The 22,486-nt window shown below is 40.9% G+C and overlaps 1 protein-coding gene and 2 long non-coding RNA genes across 3 annotated transcripts; 1 reads left to right on the forward strand and 2 right to left on the reverse strand.

The window, feature by feature from the left end:
- Positions 1-374: 374 nt before the first annotated feature.
- LOC306916212 lies at positions 375-6,682 on the forward strand. The gene is made up of 3 exons (XR_013788961.1): positions 375-504; positions 3,613-3,723; positions 4,564-6,682. It is a non-coding gene; the product is annotated as an uncharacterized lncRNA (long non-coding RNA).
- Positions 5,351-7,492, reverse strand: LOC306916213. The gene is made up of 2 exons (XR_013788962.1): positions 6,679-7,492; positions 5,351-6,643 (listed from the first exon to the last, which is right to left on the reverse strand). It is a non-coding gene; the product is annotated as an uncharacterized lncRNA (long non-coding RNA).
- A 1,541-nt stretch (positions 7,493-9,033) lies between these two features.
- LOC306916390 (cyclin-dependent kinase 4-like) lies at positions 9,034-18,475 on the reverse strand (the record flags this gene model as incomplete). The annotated part of the gene is made up of 8 exons (XM_079494223.1): positions 18,442-18,475; positions 17,160-17,437; positions 15,763-15,901; positions 15,366-15,533; positions 12,940-13,049; positions 11,285-11,338; positions 9,244-9,430; positions 9,034-9,141 (listed from the first exon to the last, which is right to left on the reverse strand). The coding sequence occupies exons 2-8, from the start codon at positions 17,396-17,398 to the stop codon at positions 9,034-9,036; spliced, it is 1,005 nt and encodes a 334-aa protein (XP_079350349.1). The 5' UTR covers positions 17,399-17,437; positions 18,442-18,475.
- Between the last annotated feature and the right edge of the window lie 4,011 nt (positions 18,476-22,486).

Below are 22,486 nucleotides of genomic sequence, written 5' to 3' on the forward strand. Positions count from 1 at the left end.
GCCGCGGCGGTGAGAACGCCGAATCCTAACCACTAGACCATCAAGGACAGATAAATAGACAAAGGTGGTCATTGGTCATTTGGTCTGATATAAAAGGAGAACTTGTACAATAACATGTAATTTCCTCTTTGTCACACGTGTACAAAATATCAAATATCAAATGATTCCTTATTCAATAATAACAATAATAATAAGGCTTAAATAAACATAATTCATATTGTTATGCAATGATGGCTCTGCTTTTGTTTTTCTTTCATTCTATATTTTGTTTGTAACTATCAGACATGACTGTAAAATGAGGTTCAAAATATGTGTTCAGCTCCAGATATTTTATTTTGAAAGTCAAGACCGGTAGAATCATTCGTTCTTAATGCGTGATTATTTGCTCAACAACAACGATCACGACAGTCAAAACTAACATGGCGTTCCATATGAGAAGAAAGAAACGCGTAAACAACAGCGCAGCGAGGACGTTGAATCCAGTCGTCATGTTGTACAGAGTTGGTATGTCATGTTTCATTCTTTGAATGTATCTTTTATTCTGTTCACTTCCTCACACTAGCTTTGCACTGCCTGCCCTATTGTGTGTAGCTAGCTAGTCTCTCTCTCTCTCGCTCCAATTCAAAGGAGCTTTATTGGCATGAGAAAACGTACGTTTACATTGCCAAAGCAGAAGTGGAACAAGACAACCAAAACAGAACAATGTATTTATTTACAAATAAATATTGGATATAAATAGGAATTAAATAAAAGGTGTAAACAGAGCTGTGTTATATTAGCACTTTGGGTAATACTATCTTGTGAAACTATAAAAAGCATTTTCTGTCAGATAGTTATACAATATACATCCATATAGAATACGTTAGCTTTATACTTTTGATAAACAGTGTACACATATGGTTTGTATTCCTTAAGGTGCTTGTATTCCATTTGACATCCTTCTCCTGTCACAGCAGCTCCCAAATCTCGCTGCTGTGTTTGCACATTGTTGTACTTCACCCAACAGATATGGGAGTTTTTTTGTCATTAGTCATGTTTTCAAACTCTTTGGGTGATTGTAATCTGTGGAAAGTATATGTCTCTGATGTCTTGGTACAGTGGACAGACGGTTAGGAAGTGTAGCTCTGTCTCTACCTCGTTTTGTGTGCAGTGGGTGCACAGTGTCTTCTCTTGGGAGCCAGGTCTGCCCAGTGACAAATTGGCCAGTGGGGCCGTGGCCCAGGGGCCTTTGGCTCTCAGGGGCCCTTCAGGGAAATTGGACCGTGCAGTACTAGGTTTGACGCCCTGAAAAGGACTCCTGGGGTCCTCCATTGGCCATTGATTTAGTTAAATTTAGGTCAAAAGCATGATAAAAACATGGAAAAACACAAAAATGTTGCATGCACGCGCGCTATGGGGGCCCTGAAAAAATTACCGGCCCAGGGGCCCTCGTGGGGGTTAATCCGTCCCTGGGTCTGCCTATGGCGGCCTTTCTCAATCGCAAGACTGTGTTCACTGAGTCTATATTGAGTTAATGTTTTCCTTAGTTTTGGGTCAGTTACTGTGCTCAAGTATTCTGCTACTGTGTATTCTCTATTTAGAGCTAAATAGCATTCCATTTTGATCTGGTTTTGAGTAGATCTTTTCCAGTATGAGATAGCTTTCTTTTTGTTTTCTTATGATTTGCTGTAGTCCCGTTTTGTTTTCTGTCTGGTGGTTGTGCTTGTTAGTCCCAGAACTAGCTGGCTGAGGGGACATTTTTCCAGGGATTCACTGTGTGTGAGCCAGGGCCTTTTTGTGGAGCGTGTCCGGTTCACTTTCCTTTTAGGTGTTTGTAACGGCAATCCTTCCCTTCCAATGTTTGCACATTACTTCACAGGTGCTGGGAGTGATCCTACGCAGAGTACTAACAAACATAACAGATGGATGTCCAGTCTTAGATCCAGTTTTGGTGTATTTATTGAGCAGAAGTGAGCAGTTGAAATCATGAACATACCAGTGATGTTATTGTAGAAGTTTGTCTCTGTTCTGCTGCTGCTGGTAAGAAACGGTGTGCTCCCACCATTCCCTGTGTCCTATCTGATTTGATTAGTGCACCTGAGTGACCCTCTAAATATACACCCAGTGCTGTCAAATCCAAAGCCCGCCACCAAGTGTTCAAAAATAATATGCCAACCTAACCAATAATATAGCACCATCATAATGGCTCCTACAGTGTTTATAGAATTTCAATGCTCTCTTTTGGGTTTTGATAATTAGTGGGTATCGTCCTAATTCTGCTCTGCATGCGTTATTTGGTGTTTTCCGTTGGATGCGGAGAATGGATTTGCAGAATTATGCATGCAGAGTTTCAATTTGGTGTTTATCCCATTTTTCCGGTTCTTGATCGGCAAGTGGGCCCCAGATTTCACAACCATAGAGGTTTGTATTGTGATGTTTAACTTAATGTTTCTTTTGATGGCATAGAAAGCTCCTTTTGCCTTGTCCCTGAGGTAATTTACAGCTTGTTTGAAGTTACCTGTGCAAATTAGAATCTAGAATTAGACTAGTATGCCTACAAGGATACTGGCATGAGGTGGCATCTGATCTCTGATCTTCACTCTGTCTGTCTCTTTCTCTTCTATCTGTCTGTGTTTGTATTTTGTTTGTGTTTGTAAATGTGTGTCTCCTATAGTGATAAATTAATGATAAGTTAATACATTTTTAGTACAGAACTTCCATTCATCTGTCCCCTTAGCTCGATCTGGGCAGAATTAGCATTAGGGCTATGGACCAGAGCTTCTGTCCCCTTAATGTTGCATTGCATAATTGCATTAAATTGAATATTAGAGCTGCACAACCGATATGTTAGATGTTTTGGTCCGATGCTGAGAGAGAGAGAGAGAGTCCTAGCCCACCTATTACTGGTGTTTTATACCGATATTTTAGAAAAACAAAAGATAGGACCGCACACTGAGGTGCTGACCACGGGAGACAAACTTGAAAATAGAAAGGGGAGGTCGCACAGCTCGTAGTCACGATGCAAAAAATACTGTTTATTGACTGAGTAACTCAGTCAATAAACAGTATTTGTTTTTGCACTCAGTCTGAGTTACCAACGTTTCGGCAAACAAATTGCCTTCTTCAGGGTAAGAGGAAAATACCGATATTTTTACATTTTCTTATTTGAGAAAACACATATTACTAAACAATTAACCTGGCATCCCTATTTTGGCATTGCCATTACAGAAAAAACTAATTATTATACCGATCATGGGTATTCCAAGCTAATAGAAACTGGAGCTTTCTCTTCCTGGAAATGTAGCATGCTGAAATAGAAGCCAAGTTCTTGTGTTAATATATATCTTTAAAATATGTTTGAAATGACCAAACCTGCCTATCGATGATGTCACTGTTAGGCAGGTGTCTGACTCTGAAATGTCCACAGCCCACTAATGAGACACAGAGTGAGTAGACAGAAATGGTGCAATCTTATAATGAGCATTTGTGAAGACCAATTATATAAAGAGAGATGTTTTAAAATGGGTAAAGTGCTCCTTTTGAAGTGGCACAGGTAAAGCCAAGTTTAGCCAAATGTTCTAATTCCAAGCTTTTTTCTCCTACTGCCATAATTATTCTATTCCTTCATTCCAGACCAGTCTGCGGACTGTGCGGAGTCCAGTATGCAGGTGAAGATGAGTTTTCCAGCACCATCCAGGAGGACCAGGTCTATTAAACGGAAACATGGACAACTCCTAGACACCAGTAAGTTTAGATTTAGACACTCGACTGCCGCTCGCTTCCGCGGCAGTGCGTTAGTCCGACATGTGTTGAGTAGTGCTTGCGGTTAGGGTTAGGTTTAGGGTTTGGGGTAGAGTGTCAGACTGATGCCACCGAGAAACACTGTCGCCTGCCGCGGGTGTTCCGCGGCTGATGCCATGCGTTGTGTAGGGCTTGCGGTTAGGGTTAGGTTTAGGGTTTGGGGTAGAGTGTCAGACTGATGCCGCCGAGAAACACTACCGCCTGCCGCGTGTGTTCCGCGGCTGATACCGTTGCCGGAAAATGCCCTCGCTCTCTCGCTTCTGTTCGGTTGTAGTGCTAGGGCTGTCAAATGAGCTCATAATTATTATAGAAATCTAGGAAAGTATCTTTGGCTGAGTTTGTTGGGGGTGCAGCTGTCAGGATATGAGTAAGATGTGGGAATAAATAATGTTTGTATGACCGAGACAGTTCAACCTTTTTGGCACCCCTGTGGGCAGAAGTGAAAGTGTTTATAATTAACATTGTAATGGCCAAGTCCTATACCTAGGCAATGAGGAAGCCTAGCGTTCCGGGCACCTAGGCTGCTAATCCATCACATCGTAATCCATCACATCGCATCATATCGACGGCCGACTCAAATTATTACACACACACACACACACACACACACACACACACAGAACACACTTGGGTGTGAAAGCACACATGCTGGACGGAAGTGAGTGAGAGACATCCGCAGTGGTTGAACTTTTGCACAATTTTCCCTCTTACTGTGACAAGTCATGAATGCGTTACTCAAGTTCAAACATTGAATGGTTTTCTCTCATTGTATCTTTTGCCTAGACAAACGGCATCAGCAAGAGAGCAGTCCCAGTCTGGTCCAGGAGGAATCGGAGCCTTCACAGATTGAAGACGAGCATGAGGAGCTACTTCAAAGACAAGAGGAGCCTAATGCGTCAACACAGACATCACGAGTGGTGAAAAGTGAAGATGATTCTGAAAACAGTGACACAGAACCTTTGGCCAGCACCTCAACTGAACAAGTTGAAACTCTGAGGAAACATATTTGTGCGTTTTGTCAAAAAGGCTTTAAGCGAATGGATAATCTAAAAACACACATAAGGATGCATACAGGCGAAAGGCCTTTTACTTGTGAAGTTTGTAGCAAAGGCTTTGGTCAAGTGGGTCATCTAAAGGACCATATGAGGACTCATACAGGGGAGAAACCCTTTATTTGTACAGTTTGTAACAAAGGCTGTAGTCAAAAGAAACATTTGAAGAAACACATGAGGATTCATACAGGGGAGAAGCCCTATATTTGTACAGTTTGTGGTACAGGTTGTGTTCAAGCAAGTGATCTGAAAAGACACATGAGGACACATACGGGTGAAAAGCCCTTCAGTTGTATAGTTTGTGGTAAAGGCTGCGGTCGATCGAGTGATCTAAATAGACACATGAGGATTCATACAGGGGAAAAACCCTTCTCTTGTATGTTTTGTGGTAAAGCCTGTCGTCAAAAGAGTGATCTGAAAAAACACATGAGGACCCATGTAGGAAAAAACCTTTAGTTGTAGTTGCACGGTCTCTGCAAGCATTCTCCGTGTGGGCCATTTTTCTGAGGGGGTGTAGGACCTCTGCCATTTTGTACAGAAGTCTTACATATTTTCAGGAAGAGGCAGCTGACCGATGCCCCTATAGGAAAGGAAAGTAACAATGATCTTGTTCAGTCTAAACTATATTGCATTCACACCATGAACTCAACTTTAGCTATTTTAGAAGTTTGTAGATGGAAGGTTCCAGAACATTTTGTTCTTCACCTGCAGAGCTTGACGTATTATAAACATTATTACATATTACATTATAAACCTCTGTGCTTCCACCAGGGAGCCACACCCATTCTCATCAAATGGTTCATGATCACCAAATTATGTGGTGATCTTGTCCAGAATATAATACATAACGCAGCAAGCACGGTCAGGACCTGGACGAATTAGTGACGTCTTGATTTGGGCCAGATCAAGTCAAACCAAAACTAATCAGATCTGGCCCAGAATATCACCTGATTATTCTGCCCACTAAGACGGACGTCCCTGGATGGGACTGATCGAGGCAAGTCATTATAACTAGTCAGATTTGGCCCAAAATTTGTTATATTATTTCAGCTGGTGAAGACGTCCTGGAAATGACGTAAAGATCATCCCCATATGGGCTGGGATCTGGCCTAGTCCTGAACGTCACCGTAGGAGGAGGAGGAGGACCTCATCATAACGTAATTCGGTCTGCTGGGTAAGCTTGAAATGGTCGTTATGAAGAGCAAGACACTTGCCCTTGACCTAGTTATAACCATCAATTAGTCAAATTGAAGTAGGTTCCATTTACAGTAGCCATTTTGTTTTTTGCTATTTTATTTGTCTAAAGTGATTTGACTTTTTTAATTTATATAAACATCCCATTAGCTATTGTTGCTCTTGTTTAACTGCAACGTGTGTGAAGGCCTCTGAAGGCCTCAATGACTTAAAGGTGTTTTGTGTTCATGGTCAAAACAAAAGCACTGACAATATTGTGCTTTGTGTGAAGCTTTTATAACAATTACTACCAATGTGTGCACAGCACATGCCAGCCATCCCTGTTGATTTTAATTTCTTCCAGATAGTCCGGCAGCCGAGGTGGACGGGTGGGAAATTTGGTATATAGTATTTTTTATTGGCCTAAAATATTGTCTATATATACATACATTCATGAATCCACTTGCTGACCGGCTGTTAGTATTGGGCAAATGTTTTTATAGGGGTTTCTTGTGACCCTACCATTAACATCCTATGGCAGGCAAAAATGTCAAACTTTCCTTTTGCTGTGACATGTCAAACTAGGGGATTTTCATGATTCTGAATCCATTCCAAGCATTAGTTTTGCACAAAATACACTCCTTGGGCTAAAAACGGCCATAGACATCATGACAAATGTGATGAGTCTTTTAACATGATCGTTTAACCTTTCAGATGTTTAAAGTTTTCATAACCTTTCTAATATAATTATGGTCATTGCTGTTATTTGTTAAAAAAAAAATCTGATCTACAAGGTCACATCACACACATCATCAACTTATTTATTAGCACGAAACGTGTCGTGCTAATAAATAAGTTGTAAGTTGCAGTAAGTTGTCCGTCTTTGTTCCTTGAGTGTGCAGGGAACAAAGACGGTTTATTTCTCTTTTTGAAGGCTATGCCTGCTAACTAGACTTGCACCTCACACAGGTTTTTTTTGTAATATGCAGGAGTCCCCCTTTTTTGTCTATCTATCTATATATACTGTATACACATATGCACACACACACACACACATACATTGGGTGTTTTAGTTGGTTATTCATTTGATCATTGTTTGTGAATTGTCATGTCACTTTATTGTCGTTATGTCAAATGAAATGTAAGTGTCCTGTAGTAGCATATGGGCTGTTCTATATCAAGACAAATGCTATATGAAATTATTAGAACAATTAACAGTTATAGCTGGATGTGAGCTATGCGAATGGTTTGCTCATTGTGCCGAAGTTCTGAGATCAAAGGCAAAAGAAAAAAGATACAGAAATAATGTAGTTAATAGTTATACTCAATATACTGTATGTCGCTTCTTGTTTTGTTTTTTTTTACTCTTCTTTAATAGATATTTCTTTCTTGACCACAAATGTACACAATGTTATTTCTAAAGCATGTTGCTTGGACACTATTATAGTTTTGATGTTTACCGGGTATCCTAATTTAAAATATACAAAATATTATTCACTGGTCTGTCTTTATTGCCAGGTGGGATAAATAAATTGTCCTAAAAGGGATATTAGACCATAACACTACATAAATGAGTTGAATTTGACCAATTAAATTAAAATCTCCCTAGCTGATTAACCCATTTTGGGCGGGAACCCCTTTTGGTGTTAGCATTATGTTATGCTAACACCAAAATAGCAGATCTACAAGCTCATAGCGCGCCACTCGGTGGCGCGCTATGAGCTTGTAGGTCTGCTATTTTTGCAAAAATCGAAGAACCACTGACATAGAAACATAGCTTTTTCAGAAAACTGTCAGGATGTAGAAGACATTTTTAGAATCTGATCTCAGGTCAAAATGGGTTAAGTTCATTTATTTTAGATGGAATTGGATTCCCATTACAAACGGATTAAAGGGCTTTTCAACAAGCATGGGTACCAATGCTACTGTGAACCAAGTTGCGTATGGTAACACTGCCACCCACTGTTGACATTATGAACTTGCAAGAGTAAGTTGCCAGGGATAGGCACTGTGTTGCACACTTCACAGTAATTACACACAAGCACAGAACCATGTCACCTTGACATAAATATGCAGCAGCTCTAGGGAGGCTGACAGTTTCACTTGATGCAACAAAACCAAAGAATAACTAAAGTAAAAAAAAGGCATTTTTATAGTGATTTTCCAAGTGCTCAAAGTGCTTTACAATGTTTCATTCATTCATATATTGGGAATTTGGGATGTTACTATTACTCATTGCCCTCACACTGGCATAAACAAATTTGCTAATTATCAACCAAAGGGCTTAAGTCTGAATATTTTATACTACAGAATAGTACAGATGCAACATATTGAAATTAAGAAACAGAAGCTAGTAGAATAAGGAAAACATTTTTATTTGAGTACAAAAGTACAAAACTAGTAAACATGCAAACACAACACACAAAACTCAAGACAATGATGTAAACATTGTCTTATATTATTTACAAAAACAGTAAAGAAAAGGATGACCAATTTAGAACAAATAACAAATTATGAAACAAATTTTGCAGGACATTTTGAACGTAAAGGGCAGTATTATGCGTGTACCAGGTCTTATTACTTAACTTAAGACCTGGAGGCGTGATCAATGCCATTTGGCTATTCTGAGTGGCCAAACAGCATTGACCACGCCTCCAGGTCTTAAATTAAGTCATAAGACCTGGTACTTAAGACACGCATAATACTAAAGTGTTCTACTGTTGACCTAAAGTGCATTGGTGAAACGACATTGCACATACTGCAGCAGCACTGTTATTTAACCTGCAGAAACTTAATTCCAGGGCCTGCTCCTTTTCCCCCTCTCCAAACTCTTTGCCGAAAAACTCGTAAACAAAGATATAAACATTGTCATCTTATATTTACAAAAGAATATATATAATTACAAAAATAAAAGGATGACCAATTTCAAACAAATTACAGCCCTGCTCTTTTTTCCCTCCAAAACCTTTAGCACATTGCGACACGTGTGTGAGCTTGTACATCGGCAATTTTCGCTGAATGGAATCCACTAGGGTTCCTGTGGTGTTGCGGGTGATCCAAAGATCTCGTTAAAGAAAGGATGTGCCAGGGCTTCCGAGGCAGAGATGCGACTGGTTGGTTCGAATACCAGACATTGCTACAAATAAAAGAAAATATATAGTGATCAGTTCAAGACTACACATTTTAAAATACTCAAGACAGCATGGCAGTTACCAACTGCACTAAAAGTCATGCTCACAGTTAAAAGGTCATTCCCTTCTTGGCCAAGGTCGGGCAGCAGCCCAGCGCCGGGCAACTCTTCTTGGCCAAGGTCGGGCAGCAGCCCAGCGCCGGGCAACACTTCTTGGCCATGGTCAGGCAGCAGCCCAGCACCTGGTCCCCAGGGGACTCCGGGCCAATCCTCTACTCCTGACAAGCCAATCGCCCTGTAAAACACAAGTCAGGGATGAACTAAACTTCTCCCATATCCACAATATTACAGTGTTGCCACGTACTAGAGAGATAGATAATAGATAGGCATTCTTAGCTAGCTTGTTACGCTCACTGAAGCCCCTTTTCAACCGGGGTTGAACCGGTTCTGTTCTTTTTTCCTTGCCTAATTTTGAACTAAATTAATTGGTTCAGATCCCTAGAAGTTGGTTCGGAACTGAAACTAAAAAAACACTTCTTCTTGCCCTGAAGTGGGAACTAAAGTTGGCGTGTCACTATTCAGGTGGGAAGATGTGATATAAACCATCATAAGAAACCAGTAAGACGCCTGGGCCCTAAAGGGGGAGGTCGCGTGCGATGTCACAAGACCTGAGCACCATATATGGGGCTTTCCCCATGTATGGGGATTTTGAGACTGACAGGAAATGCATGATTCCATAGTTAACTGTGACCTTTGCGGCAACCACAGTGGTTATCATGAGACTGTCACAATAGAGTACAATAGACGAATAACAGTCCAAATGTTATTCTGACCCCTCCATGAAAAGGCCTAGTTGTCCTGACCCCTTATCCATCATTATGGATAATTAGTGTGGACTGTTATTCGACTGTTATATGGGCATAACAGGGATTGTATTAGGGTATCAGCTGGGAATGCTCATGTATGGAACATTTTTTTCCTTCCTTCCTAAATTCTAGTTTTCACATATTTAGTTTTAGAGCGTAAAATGTGTGCCAAGAGGGGCTAAATGGGGTCCAGGTAGAGCCAGACCTTAATTTCCGGCCCTGTTGAGATCGCTATCCTCTGTTTGGATTTCTATTATTACTATGGTCACCAGTTGATTGTTATTGCTGTATGTCTCCAGCTTGACTTTGTTTATGAAGACATGCCTGGTAGAGATTACTTTTTGAAAGCCAGTGATATCCAGCGCTGACATCAGACTCATGGATATACTATACAATATATATATGGATATACAAGGCATCGTCATCATGACACGCATCTAGTGAACCATATATAAGAAGAATCCGAAGAGATTTAGGGAGCTAGCAGCATTTGCTATGCTCCTCACGAGAGACTCTATTGCCTTCCGGACGAGACAGGATATCCTCAGTGATATCTGGCTTTACAAACCGGATATCGTTGGGTTCGAAATTTCTGCATCCCGGTTAAGTTCGGATGAGACTACAGCGGGCTCTAACATTCCTGGGGTGACCAGGCGGTTGATGTCACGATGACCTGGGGGCTTGCCTGGGGTGTGTGACGGGAATTGCGACTTCATGACGCAATAATAAAAGCCAATAGCAATAACATAATCAGAAAACAAAAAACAAATAGTCATCTCTTTTTGAGGGGCGCTCCTATATACAGGTTTAATGTTTGTTTTTAGTTCAATGTTTGTTTTAAAAACGCCATTGACAATGAAGGGAAAATTTACATCATCTTGTCCCTAACACAAACATTAAATCCCATTAACAATAAAGAGAATTTAATGTTTGTTTTGACACCGTTTGTTTTACATCATCATTACATCACCTAATCATAGCAACATGAGTTTGACTTTAATATATTAATATATACCGAATTCCCTCCTCGATATTGTAAGATGCGCCCCTAACTTCACACGGTGTGATTTTTTTTTTGACATTTTAAAGAATAATTGCAGTGCAGAATAAAAAAGTATCTCCTAAGAATGAGAGAAATTGGTTGAGTTTCATAAAGGTTGTGTTGTGCTGGACCACAATTATTTGACTGGCTGGCAAAATGAATCAGATGGGATCATTTTGAGCCAACTAACCAACAGAAGTGATCACAAATACGATGCCAGGAGAAACAAGACAAAACTCACTGAAAGATTTTGTGGAGCTGCTGAGCCTCTGAGTATCCAGCTTGGAACAGTGGCCTGTGGAATGAAGAATTGCTCACATGGGTAATTCAGCTTATAACAATTTTAGAACAAGGCTCAACACATGTCAGGGGATATTAATACAATCTGGGAATACATTTCTTACCAAGAATTGTCTTCACCAATGTGTTTGTAAAGGTGTCTACTAACATATCCAACATTGGTTTATATTCAACCACCCTAGGGGAATTTTTGACAGCTGCTGAAAGTTGGGGTACCATACAATACATTATAAGGCAAAATGTTCTAAATTTCATTATGCTTTAAGTAGCATGTGACGTGTCAAACTAGGGTGTTTACATGATTCTGAATCCATTCCAAGCATTCATTTTGCACAAAAAACACTCCTTGGGCTAAAAATGGCCATAGCCGTCATCACAAATGTGATGAAGTCAGCACATTTGGGCATTTTGGGCAAGTGGCTACGGCCAAACTAGGGAGTCTATGGCCAAACTAGGGGTCAAACTAGGGGGTTTTCATGATTCTGAATCCATTCCAAGCATTAGTTTTGCACGAAAAACACTCCTTGGGCTTAAAAAGGCCATAGCCGTCATCACAAATGTTTTGAGGTCAGCACATTTGGGCACATTTGGGCAAGTTCTATGGCTGAATTTAGCCTAAACTAGTATTTTTCGTGCAAAACGAATGCTTGGAACGGGTTCAGAATCATGAAAACCCCCTAGTTTGACCCCTAGTTTGGCCATAGCCACTTGCCCAAATATGCCCAAATGTGTTGACCGCTATGGCCGTTTTTAGCCTAAGGAGTGTTTTTCGTGCAAAAAAACCCTAGTTTGACATGTCACATGCTACTTAAAGCATATTGAAATTTAAAACATTTTGCCTTATAATGGTTATATGGTACCCCAACTTTCAGCAGCTGTCAAAAAATCCGCTAGGGTGGTTGAATATAAACCAATGTGGGATATGTTAGTAGACACCTTTACAAACACATTGGTGAAGAAAATTCTTGGTAAGAAATGTATTCCCAGGTATACATGGGAATACTGATAATATTCCCTGACTATACAGCTCTATCTGCATGTCTTTACTAGCCTGGCGCGGCCAGACTCATAGCCTCGCTCACGTATAAAGTAGAAACTATTAAAAAGACCTTGTTGTTTTTAGCGTGGTTGCCGTGGTATGAGGAGCGGACCAGCGCACTGTGTGGTGACGTCAGCTTTTTGTTACGCTGATTGGCTAGATGGATCTGTCTGTCAAGGCAACTACTAACGCCCACTTTTCAAGCTGCCTATGGCCGAAGTCCAGACTCATATGCGGGGAAGAATCTTCAGTGAATCTCCGCTATGAGGCTGGCCAAGCCAGGCTATGTCTTTACTGCGTATATACAGCAAAATACACAGGTACTGTATTTGTACAAATACAAGTATGCATTAAGGTGTGTGTGTGTGTGTGTGTGTGTGTGCGTGTGTGTGTGTGCGTGCGTGCGTGCGAGAGCGATATATTAAAAACGTATAGTCATTCATCACCATCGATCACCACATTCAGGAACAAAATCACATCACATGTCAATCATGTCATTTCTTGTCAATCAACACAGCCCTATCAGTAAACACCCTCTACAAGCCAACTGCTCATACTTCAAGAGGAAGAGCTCAGCCAGGATGCAGCCAGCACTCCACATGTCAACTGTGGACGTGTAAACAGAACCAAGCAGGACCTCGGGAGCCCGGTACCATAGTGTCACCACCTGCAAACAGTGACAGGAATCACGAATGTGAGGGAGGGATGAACAAAGTGATTATATGAGATGTATTTTTTAAGACAGGGAATGGACCAGGTCAGAATGTAAACAATAATTTACAGGGTCGTTTCTGGGTAAGATGTATATCTCTGCTGTTGGGAAGAAACCACCTAACTCCAAAGTGTCATTTTTCAGGGGGGAAAAAAAAGTTGGTACTTGCATGAGAGGGGAAGAGGTGGTGGAGGCAGCTGCTATAGCAGACAGTTTGAGGATCCAATGGAGTTAAGAGGTTTTGTCAGAAGTGCTTTTTAACACTTTTCATTGGTTCAACACACAGACGTAAATAAAGGGTGTTTAATAGAGCGTCGTAGTCCCGCCCCGAGAGAGACCCGGAAAAGAAATCCCTGTTGATTTTCCTCATAGACTTTTCAGAAAGTATTTATTTAAAGATGTTAACGCCGCGGACAAAGCCAACTGTTTTCGTGACAAATCATGACAACAAACACAATTTTTCGGGCTGAAAAAAAATTAGAAAGAAGAAGAAAACGGCAGGTTACAACTTACAACACTTTTTCTTCTTTGTAATTATTTGTTTGGTCCAAAAATATTGTGTTTGTTGTCATGATTTGTCACGACAAGAGTTGGCTTTGTACGACGCTTATAAGGTCTTTAAATAAATACGTTTTGAAATGTCTATGGGAAAAATGCATTGGGAACTATTTCCTGGGCCTGGCGTAGTCATGAAAGGACGCTCTATAGTGTTGATTTATGAAGGACCCTCAAACATGAAGTTAGGTGGTATCTGCCCGTCATAATAACTATTTTATAAGTGTGCTGTTTTTCTAGAAATAAGGTTAATGATTACAACACAATGCCAACAACCATGGTGAGATCGAGCCTTTGCAAGTTTTACCCCTAGGCTATGGAATGAAAAAAACGATGCATCGGTTTTTTATTCAAAAACGATCCACTACATCGATTTATTAAACAGAAATCGTCATTGTATGTCCTTATAACAATCTAAAATCGGTTTGCAATGCAAAAAATTGATTGTATCGATATTAATAAATGGTGTCTTGTATTTCGTCCGCGACATGTTAATATTTGATGTATTTTTAAACCATTTGAATGTGATCGTCACTGTTTTGAGATTATTCTCTCATTCCTGGGTTTATACTTGGTGTCGCGCACCGACAGTAGCTGATCTACAAACTCACAACACGCGAGATTTGAGCTTGCAGATCAAATATTACGTCATTGCCATGCTGGGAGAGACCCGTAGGCTACTAAAGCTAGGCTAGTAGGCTGCTACCACACAAGCAGCAGTGAGCTTCCACCTACAAACTTAACTGTGGCCTCTGTGGACATTTTTAAAGGACCGTTAAAAACTCGTCTTTTTTAGACAGGCCTTTTCATAGCCCTATTTGACTTCCTTGATCAATTTCACTGGCTTGGTTAAATGTTGATTGTTTTATTTTCATTCTATTTTTGTCTTACTTTATTATTGACTTCTTTTACTTTTATTGACTATTATTGACTTGTTTTACCTTTATTGTTGTTAAAGCACTTTGTGACTGTGATAGTCTGTGAAATGTGTTTTACAAATAAACTTTACTTAGGCCTACTTACTTACTGTACTACCGATATTACCATCTCTGCCATCAACGCTATCACTATCACCACCATACTACCCTCAGAATGTAATGTACTAATTATACTACGTTATACTGTATTTAGCCAAAAGAATACACTTGAACAGTATTTTGACATTTGAATTGGGGAGATATTTCTGCTGTGTTTGGACATCCTCTGTCAAGCCATTCCATATATTCACCCCGCAGTACTGGGTTGTTGTAAATGTAGGTCCCACCTCAACTCATAACGCCACACCACCTCCCTATCCTTGAACATTTTCAGAATGTTCCCAGGAAGTAATTTATTCCTTACTTTATAAATAATAAGAGCCGTTTTAAATTAAACTAAATCTAGGAACTTCAATGTATATGACATTAAAAACAGTTCATTAGGGGGTGATCATAATAACTTACATTTTATACTATTCTTATTGCTCTTTTTTGCATTATGGCTAAAGGTTGAAGGATGCTTCTATAACTATTTTACCACACCTCCACACAATAAGACAGATATGGTATTATTAGTGTATTTGTACAGAGTAATCAGTGACGTACAGTATAGTTGAAGACATACCTTGTTTTGCCTAGCACACGAACACCCCTTGCCACTTTGGACCGGACATACTTTACATACATACAGCCAACAGAAGTAAAATGAATAATAACCGACATGAGGTACTTTACTTACCCCTGGAGCAACTTGGTACATGTAGGTGTAGAGACATGTCAATCCAAAGTCTGCAATCTTGACCTGTCCGCTGCTGCTGACTAGGATGTTCTCTGGCTTCAGGTCACGGTGTACCATATTGTTGGCGTGCAGGAAGTCCAACCCATGAAGCAACTGCACCATCAGTTCCTATACCGACAGGAAGGTGGATGGATGGAGGTGAAATTACAGTTAAGACACCGTGATCTTAAGTCCTGTTTAGTACTACAATACATCCTTAAGACATGACTCTACCCTAAGGGCATTTAGCATCAACCATATAAAATAAAATATCCACCAAAGAAAATGTATATAATGGAATGGCATTTGAGTGCTTTGCGAGGACAAGAGATGTTGAAAATAAGTGTCAAGTTTGCACCTTAATTTTGCCAAGGCCTAGACCTTGGTGGATGGGGACCTTAGAGATGTATGCAGACAGATCCTGGTCGATGTATTCAAACACCAGGGTAAGAGCCACGTTCCCTCCAATGTATACACCAGCAAATGTCTCAAACAATCTGCAGAGCAAAACAAAGTACATGCCATGACAGTGGTTCAACTTCTGAATCTGAACCTTGTCAGGTCGTGCCTGTGACCCCGCTAAATAATAATATTGAACTAGGGACACCCACCCTGATAAGCACTAGGAATGACCCCGCTAAATAATAATATTGAACTAGGGACACCCACCCTGATAAGCACTAGGAATGTAGGAGTTGAGGCATTCAATTTATAGTCCGGCAGCCGACAGGCTTCTTTTGTTTAAAATGGGAAATTTGGTATAGTCTTTTTTATTGGCCTAAAATATTGTCTATACATACATTCATGAATCCACTTGCTGATCAGCTGTCACTATTGGGCAATTTTTTTATAGGGGTTTCTTGTGATCCTATCTATCATTAACATCCTATGGCAGGCCAAAATATCAAACTTTCCTTTTGCTTTAAGTAGCATGTGACATGTCAAACTAGGGTTTTTTCATGATTCTGAATCCATTCCAAGCATTAGTTTTGCACAAAAAACACTCCTTGTGCTAAAAAGCCATAGCCACTTGCCCAAATGTGCCCAAAATGTGCTGACCTCATCACATTTGTCATGACGTCTATGGCCGTTTTTAGCAAAAGGAAAGTTTGACATTTTTGCCTTCCATAGGATGTTAATGAATAAAGAAATTGCCCAATAGTGACAGCCAGTCAGTTGTGGATTCATGAATGTATATAGGGATATAGATTTTAGGCCAATAAAAAAGACTATACACCAAATTGCCCACCCCATAACCCCGGCTGCCGGACTATTAGTTTGACACAGTTCAACAGACAAATATTGTGAAAATAGACAATCTACAAGCTCACTGTGCTTATAGATCAGCTACTTTCACAATTTCCCCCCCCAATCATGTGGGGAGTGGACCCCCCTCCAGAACCACTGCCATAATAAATGGTAAACTGGTGCATTTATATAGCGCCTTTATCCAAGGCGCTTTACATAGATTGTGCATTACATTCACCCATTCACACACCGATGTCGGCGGAAACCATGCAAGGCACCAACCAGCACATCAGGAGCAATTAGGGGTTCAGTGTTTTGCTCAAGGACACTTCGACGCTAACTCTGGGGGAGCCCGGGTTCGAACTGGCAATCTTGCAGTTACCATCCGGCAACTCTACCCCTGAGCCACCCGCCGCCCATAATAACAAACAAACAAAGCGAATCATTCCAAATTCAACATCCATTCAGAGTTGGACAATAATATAATGCTGCTGAAAATACACTTACTTCACTACGTTGGGATGGTGCTCGAGTCTGCGCAACAGCCCAGCCTCGCGGATTATGAGATCAGGGATACCTCCCTGGGGGTCTGCACCTAAGTTCAACTCCTTTATCGCCACCATGCGCTGTTCACCCCCATCCTCTCTGGCCTTGTAAACGGTTCCATAGGCACCGGTGCCTATTTCTTGTAGAAATATGTAGGAGTGCAGGATTGCAGGAGTGGAGGAGTCAGCCATGCCGCCCATGATGGACTTGGGTCTTGGCTGGGCGTAATTCAAGTAAATCTAGGGATTTCAAAAATAAATAAACGAGAGATAGCAATATTAAGCAGTGAGAGCAAAAGATGGCAAATGCAATGCATTGCCCCAGCAATAATAATAGCCTAATAATACTACTACTAATAATAACAATAGCATTCATTGTATGCAAAACATAAAATAAAACATACAACGTGGATTACGAAATTGACCATATGTCATAATCTATGGAAGGTAGGGTGACCAGATCCAAACTGTTCAGTTGAGGGACAGAATTATCGCTTGTGTGGGACGGAAGGGGTTATAGCAATTTATTACTTAAGTTGCTATTAAATGCCTTGATGTCATATTCGACCATAGGCCTAATATTGCCTATCATTTTGTTATTAAACCCCTCTGGCGTCTCACATTTTGTTTTAAAATGCTAATTTTGGTCATGGGTGCATGGTATGGCTGACTTGGTACAGTAACCTATAGGCCCTATAGGGGATATTTCTCATGTTATTTGAACAGGCTTTAAAACACATCTTGCAGGAAAAGAGACAATGAGATACCTTTACAACAGAAATCCAACTATTAGGGGACTATAGGGCATTTTGAACACTGCTGCCTGCCAGTCACAATGTAGGACAGGGTCAGGGTCTCAATTTGTGGGACGCCTGAAGTGAAAAGTCTTGGAAATGAGGGACTGGGGACATCTGGTCACCCAAATGTGCAAGGCCTGCTTTGCTTTCAGAAGCGAAACACCATTTAACGAGATTGTTTAAACCTAACATCGTTTGGCTTTGTTTTTTTAAGTTGTGAATTTTAACAATGTAATCTAGGCCTACTGCGCAAAATATTTCAATCATTCAATCTCTTTATTAGCGGACTATGTAGCCTAAATGCATTGTAAACAAGACTTAAATATATGAGGAAACTGGCAAATCTTAAATCATCCAAACTCTTCATTGGTGTCCATATAAATATCAAATATCAACCCTATAAACAAGTAAAAACAAGAGTTAAAATCGCTTTGCAAGTTCGTTTACCTTCTGAACGGGACTTCGCTGACCTTACCTACTGCATGCGGGTGAAAAAGAAAGCAGTTTAGCACATGGAAATTGGAAAACAGGTCACGACAAGCATGATTGGTCATCATCCACACCCCCAATTTGCTCCCAACTAATCAGATTTTTTGCAAGCGGACATGACGCCCCAACCATATTATGGGTACAGGCCAGGGTAGCTCTGGTCCAGAATCGTAGAAGCAGTAGAAGGCTATTGATTGATTGATTGATTGAAGAATTTATTAACAGTTTGCAGAATTACAGTACATTTCAAGCACAAACTCAATACAAAGGCTGTTAACTGTGAGTGGACGACCCAATTAAGCATTACACTTGTTTCCAACAGGGTCCACCATGTTCAAATCATCAAAACATTTAGAGACGTACAAATAGACACTTCTATAGACAGAACAGGAATTCATCAAAAAGGAGGTAAAAAGGGAAAAGAAATATATACAGTGAGGGGAAAAAAGGGGGGGGCGGGGGGGGGATTCAGATTTTACGGGGGCCAGTTTCGAATTGCAGCCATCCGTAGGTGCCCTTTGAGAGCGGTTTTGAAGGAGTCAAGGGATTCGCATGTCTTAATGACAGTTGGTAGGGCGTTCCACATTTTGGTGGCATAGGAGCGAAAAGAATTTAGTCCCTTGTTTGTGCCGAATCTGGGTTGTACATGGTTCGTTGCACTCCCTCTGGTGTTGTGGGTGTGGACTTCGTTAACATTAAGGAAGTATCTAGACAGGTACATGGGTATCTTGGTGGTGTATCGAATCTTGTGGACCAGACCCATTGCAAGTTGCTGTACTCTGTCGTCGACCCTAAGCCATTCCAGCCTGTCGAAGTGGGCAGGGGTGAGGTGGGTTCGGGGGGCTAGATCAAGTAGGAGCCTGACCAGTTTGTTTTGGGAAGTCTGGAGCCTGGTTTTAAGGGCCTTTGAGGTGCTGTGGTACCAGGAGGTGCATGCATAGTCAAAGAAACCCTGTACAAGGGCTCCTGTTAAGGTCTTCAAGGTGTTTTTGTTGACCAGTGAGGAGATCCTGTAGAGGAATCTTGTTCTATGGTTGACTTTTTTGATTACGTTGGTGGCCATTTTATCACCGGAAAGATTAGCCTCCAGGATGGAACCTAGGTAGGTAATTTCATCTTTACGTGTGATAACATTGTCACCCACTCTAACCAAGAAGCCATTTGCCTTGCTGAGATTACTAATAGAGCCAAAGAGAATGGATTCAGTTTTTCCCAGGTGTAAAGATAGTTTGTTATCAGCGAGCCAGGTGCAGATTCTACCGAGTTCAGAGCTGAGGGCATTTTCAACCTGCAGTTTGTCCCTGTCCGAGACCAGCAGTGCTGAGTCATCTGCGAACAGGAACAAGTTGCAGTCACCAGACCAGAGCTAAGGCCAGGGTACCCATGTGTAGTTTTGTGGACTTCCTCGAATGTTATGGTCGTGCGTAAACTGTTACTGGAGGAAAAGAAAAGTATAGCCTACGATTAGATTTAACCTGTAGATTCTGTACGAGGGCTGTGCCTGTGCGGTTTACCTGTTCTGTGCAGTGTATATCGCCACTTACAACAGTATGCACCTACAATCGTATAATGATCATGAAATATTGTTTCATTTGCAATGAAGTTATTTTTGTTACTACAGTTGACCCTGATGAAGGCCCATTCAGGCTGAAACGTGCTGATCGTTTTTTTTAACCCTTGTTATTTTTTAAATCTTATAAAATAAATGGGGCATATAACATGTGTTTAAGTAGCTGCATATAGTAGCTAGGCTATAGCCTATTTCTTTTTTTTTTAATGATTTGTACTTTATTCAATTTCTTTTGTATGTGAAACTGACATAGACATAGACAAAACACAACAAAATAAATGCATAACAAAACAAACACATAACAAAACAAAACAAAACAATATAACAGATGCACAGAAATATCCCGCAGTCCACCCCAGCCCCAATTCCAGACATATTCCTTCAGTGTATTTTTCTAAAGTTGCAGCCTGTTCAGAGCTCACTCAGAGCCAGAAACGAATCAGAGTCCTGATACGTGCATATGGTAAAAGCCCCATTTTAAGTCATAGTCGTCCATCCTATTGAGCAGCCTGTATGACAGTCGCTCGTAAGCGGCCAATAGCCCCATCGATGCATCCCAGAGGGATGGAGCAGGTGCAGATGGAGCCTTCCAGTCCTTGACCAACAGCCTCCTACCTGACATAATGGCCGTTTGTATCCATTCAGCTAAAGGAGGAGCAACATGCCTCAATGTGGCAGGATCCCCCAGAATGAACAGACTGGGTGAAAAAGGAATGTGTATGCCCGTTATTCTCTCCAGTCTTTCATGTATAGCAGTCCAATATTCCTGAATTTTGGGACAGCCCCAAAGCATGTGTAAAAGTGTACCGTCTCTATCCTGACACCTCCAGCATTCAGGACCATCAGTCAAGCCGACCCTAAACAATCTTGATGGTGTCCAATATATTCTATTTATAATTTTGAATTGAATCAACCTTGTACGTAGTTCTCTTGACATTTTCCTTCCATTCCTAAGAATTCTAACCCAATCACCATCTGATATTGTAAGTCCTAAATCCCTTTCCCATGGCAACTTGGATGTGAATTTACACTGGTCAGAGGCATCCAGGAACATGGCATAGTATGTAGAAGCCTCATGACCCAGTCCAAATATTTTAAAAATATTTTCCACTGTGTCAATTTTAGGGGGGGGGGGGTGATGTGAGAGAACCAAAGGTTTTTACCAATAGGTGGCTCAGTTGTAAGTACTGCCAGAAGTGATTGTGTGGTAGGCCAAATTATGTTCTTAATTCTTCAAATGATTTCAAATTGTTTTCTTGGTATAGATCTCCCAAAATCTTTACACCCCGTTGATACCATGGGTCCCAGAGGAAGGGCTTTTTACCTATACAAAGTTTGGGATTTTGCCAGATGCCAGCTGACCAATGGAGAAGGGGATCGAACTTAAACATACGAGCTATTTTCCTCCAAACCCAATGAATGTGAGACATAATCGGGTGTGATTTGCTAATTGAGTCCAGTTTAGTTGTGAGACATTCAATAGGCGCCAGAGGAGCACAAAGTGCGCTCTCAAGACTGAACCACGGCGGGGCCCTTTCTGGTGGAAGGGTCCATCGTACCATATGCCTCATGGTGAACGCATAGTGGTAGAGCAAGAGATTGGGTATACCCAGACCCCCTTTAGGCTATAGCCTATTTCTGATTTATTTATTTATTTCTGATTGATTGATTTATTGTATTTATTTATTTATTTTTTGCCATAGGCCTATAATGTAGGGCCTATAGGTTTGTAATACATCTATACAGTGAGTAGGCTATAGTGCAACGAAGCTTTGTACACTAATGACAGCTGCTGACTGAAGCTTCCAGCTCGTTAGAAATCAAATTTTGCAACCCCAGAGACAGAAATAATAGCAACATTTTCCTTCAGACTACCTGGAGGCTATATCTACCAAGTTAGACTTAGTGCTGTATGTCACAGTCTTTGTTTGTAAACATTGCAATGGTTGCCTCACTTGTCTGTCTGACAAGTTGAGTCAATACACTACAAAAACACAAAACATGACAATGGATGCTGCAAGTAATGAAGTATAGATTTCACACAGTATAAGATGGATAGGCCTACTCTGACAAATCCACAATGTATTTATCCCTATAGTGCAGGAGTCTTCAACAGGGGGTCTGGGACCGAGACCTGTTGCTGTCTCAAAAAAGATAAAATAGGCCAGATGTTCAAAAGACTCACACAGAGGCTGAGAAATATGTTTTAGTTTCACAATCTGCACATCGAGTGACACGATCCATGCATCTGACATGTTCCTCATCCAGATCATAGCCAGAGTGAGTGTAGACAACAGGACCAGAGCACTAAGGAAGGATCTGACATGTTCCTCATCCAGATCATAGCCAGAGTGAGTGTAGACAACAGGACCAGAGCACTAAGGAAGGATCTGACATGTTCCTCATCCAGATCATAGCCAGAGTGAGTGTAGA

This window comes from Electrona antarctica (assembly GCF_951216825.1).
Source record: "Electrona antarctica genome assembly, chromosome: 23".
Classification (NCBI taxonomy): domain Eukaryota; kingdom Metazoa; phylum Chordata; class Actinopteri; order Myctophiformes; family Myctophidae; genus Electrona; species Electrona antarctica.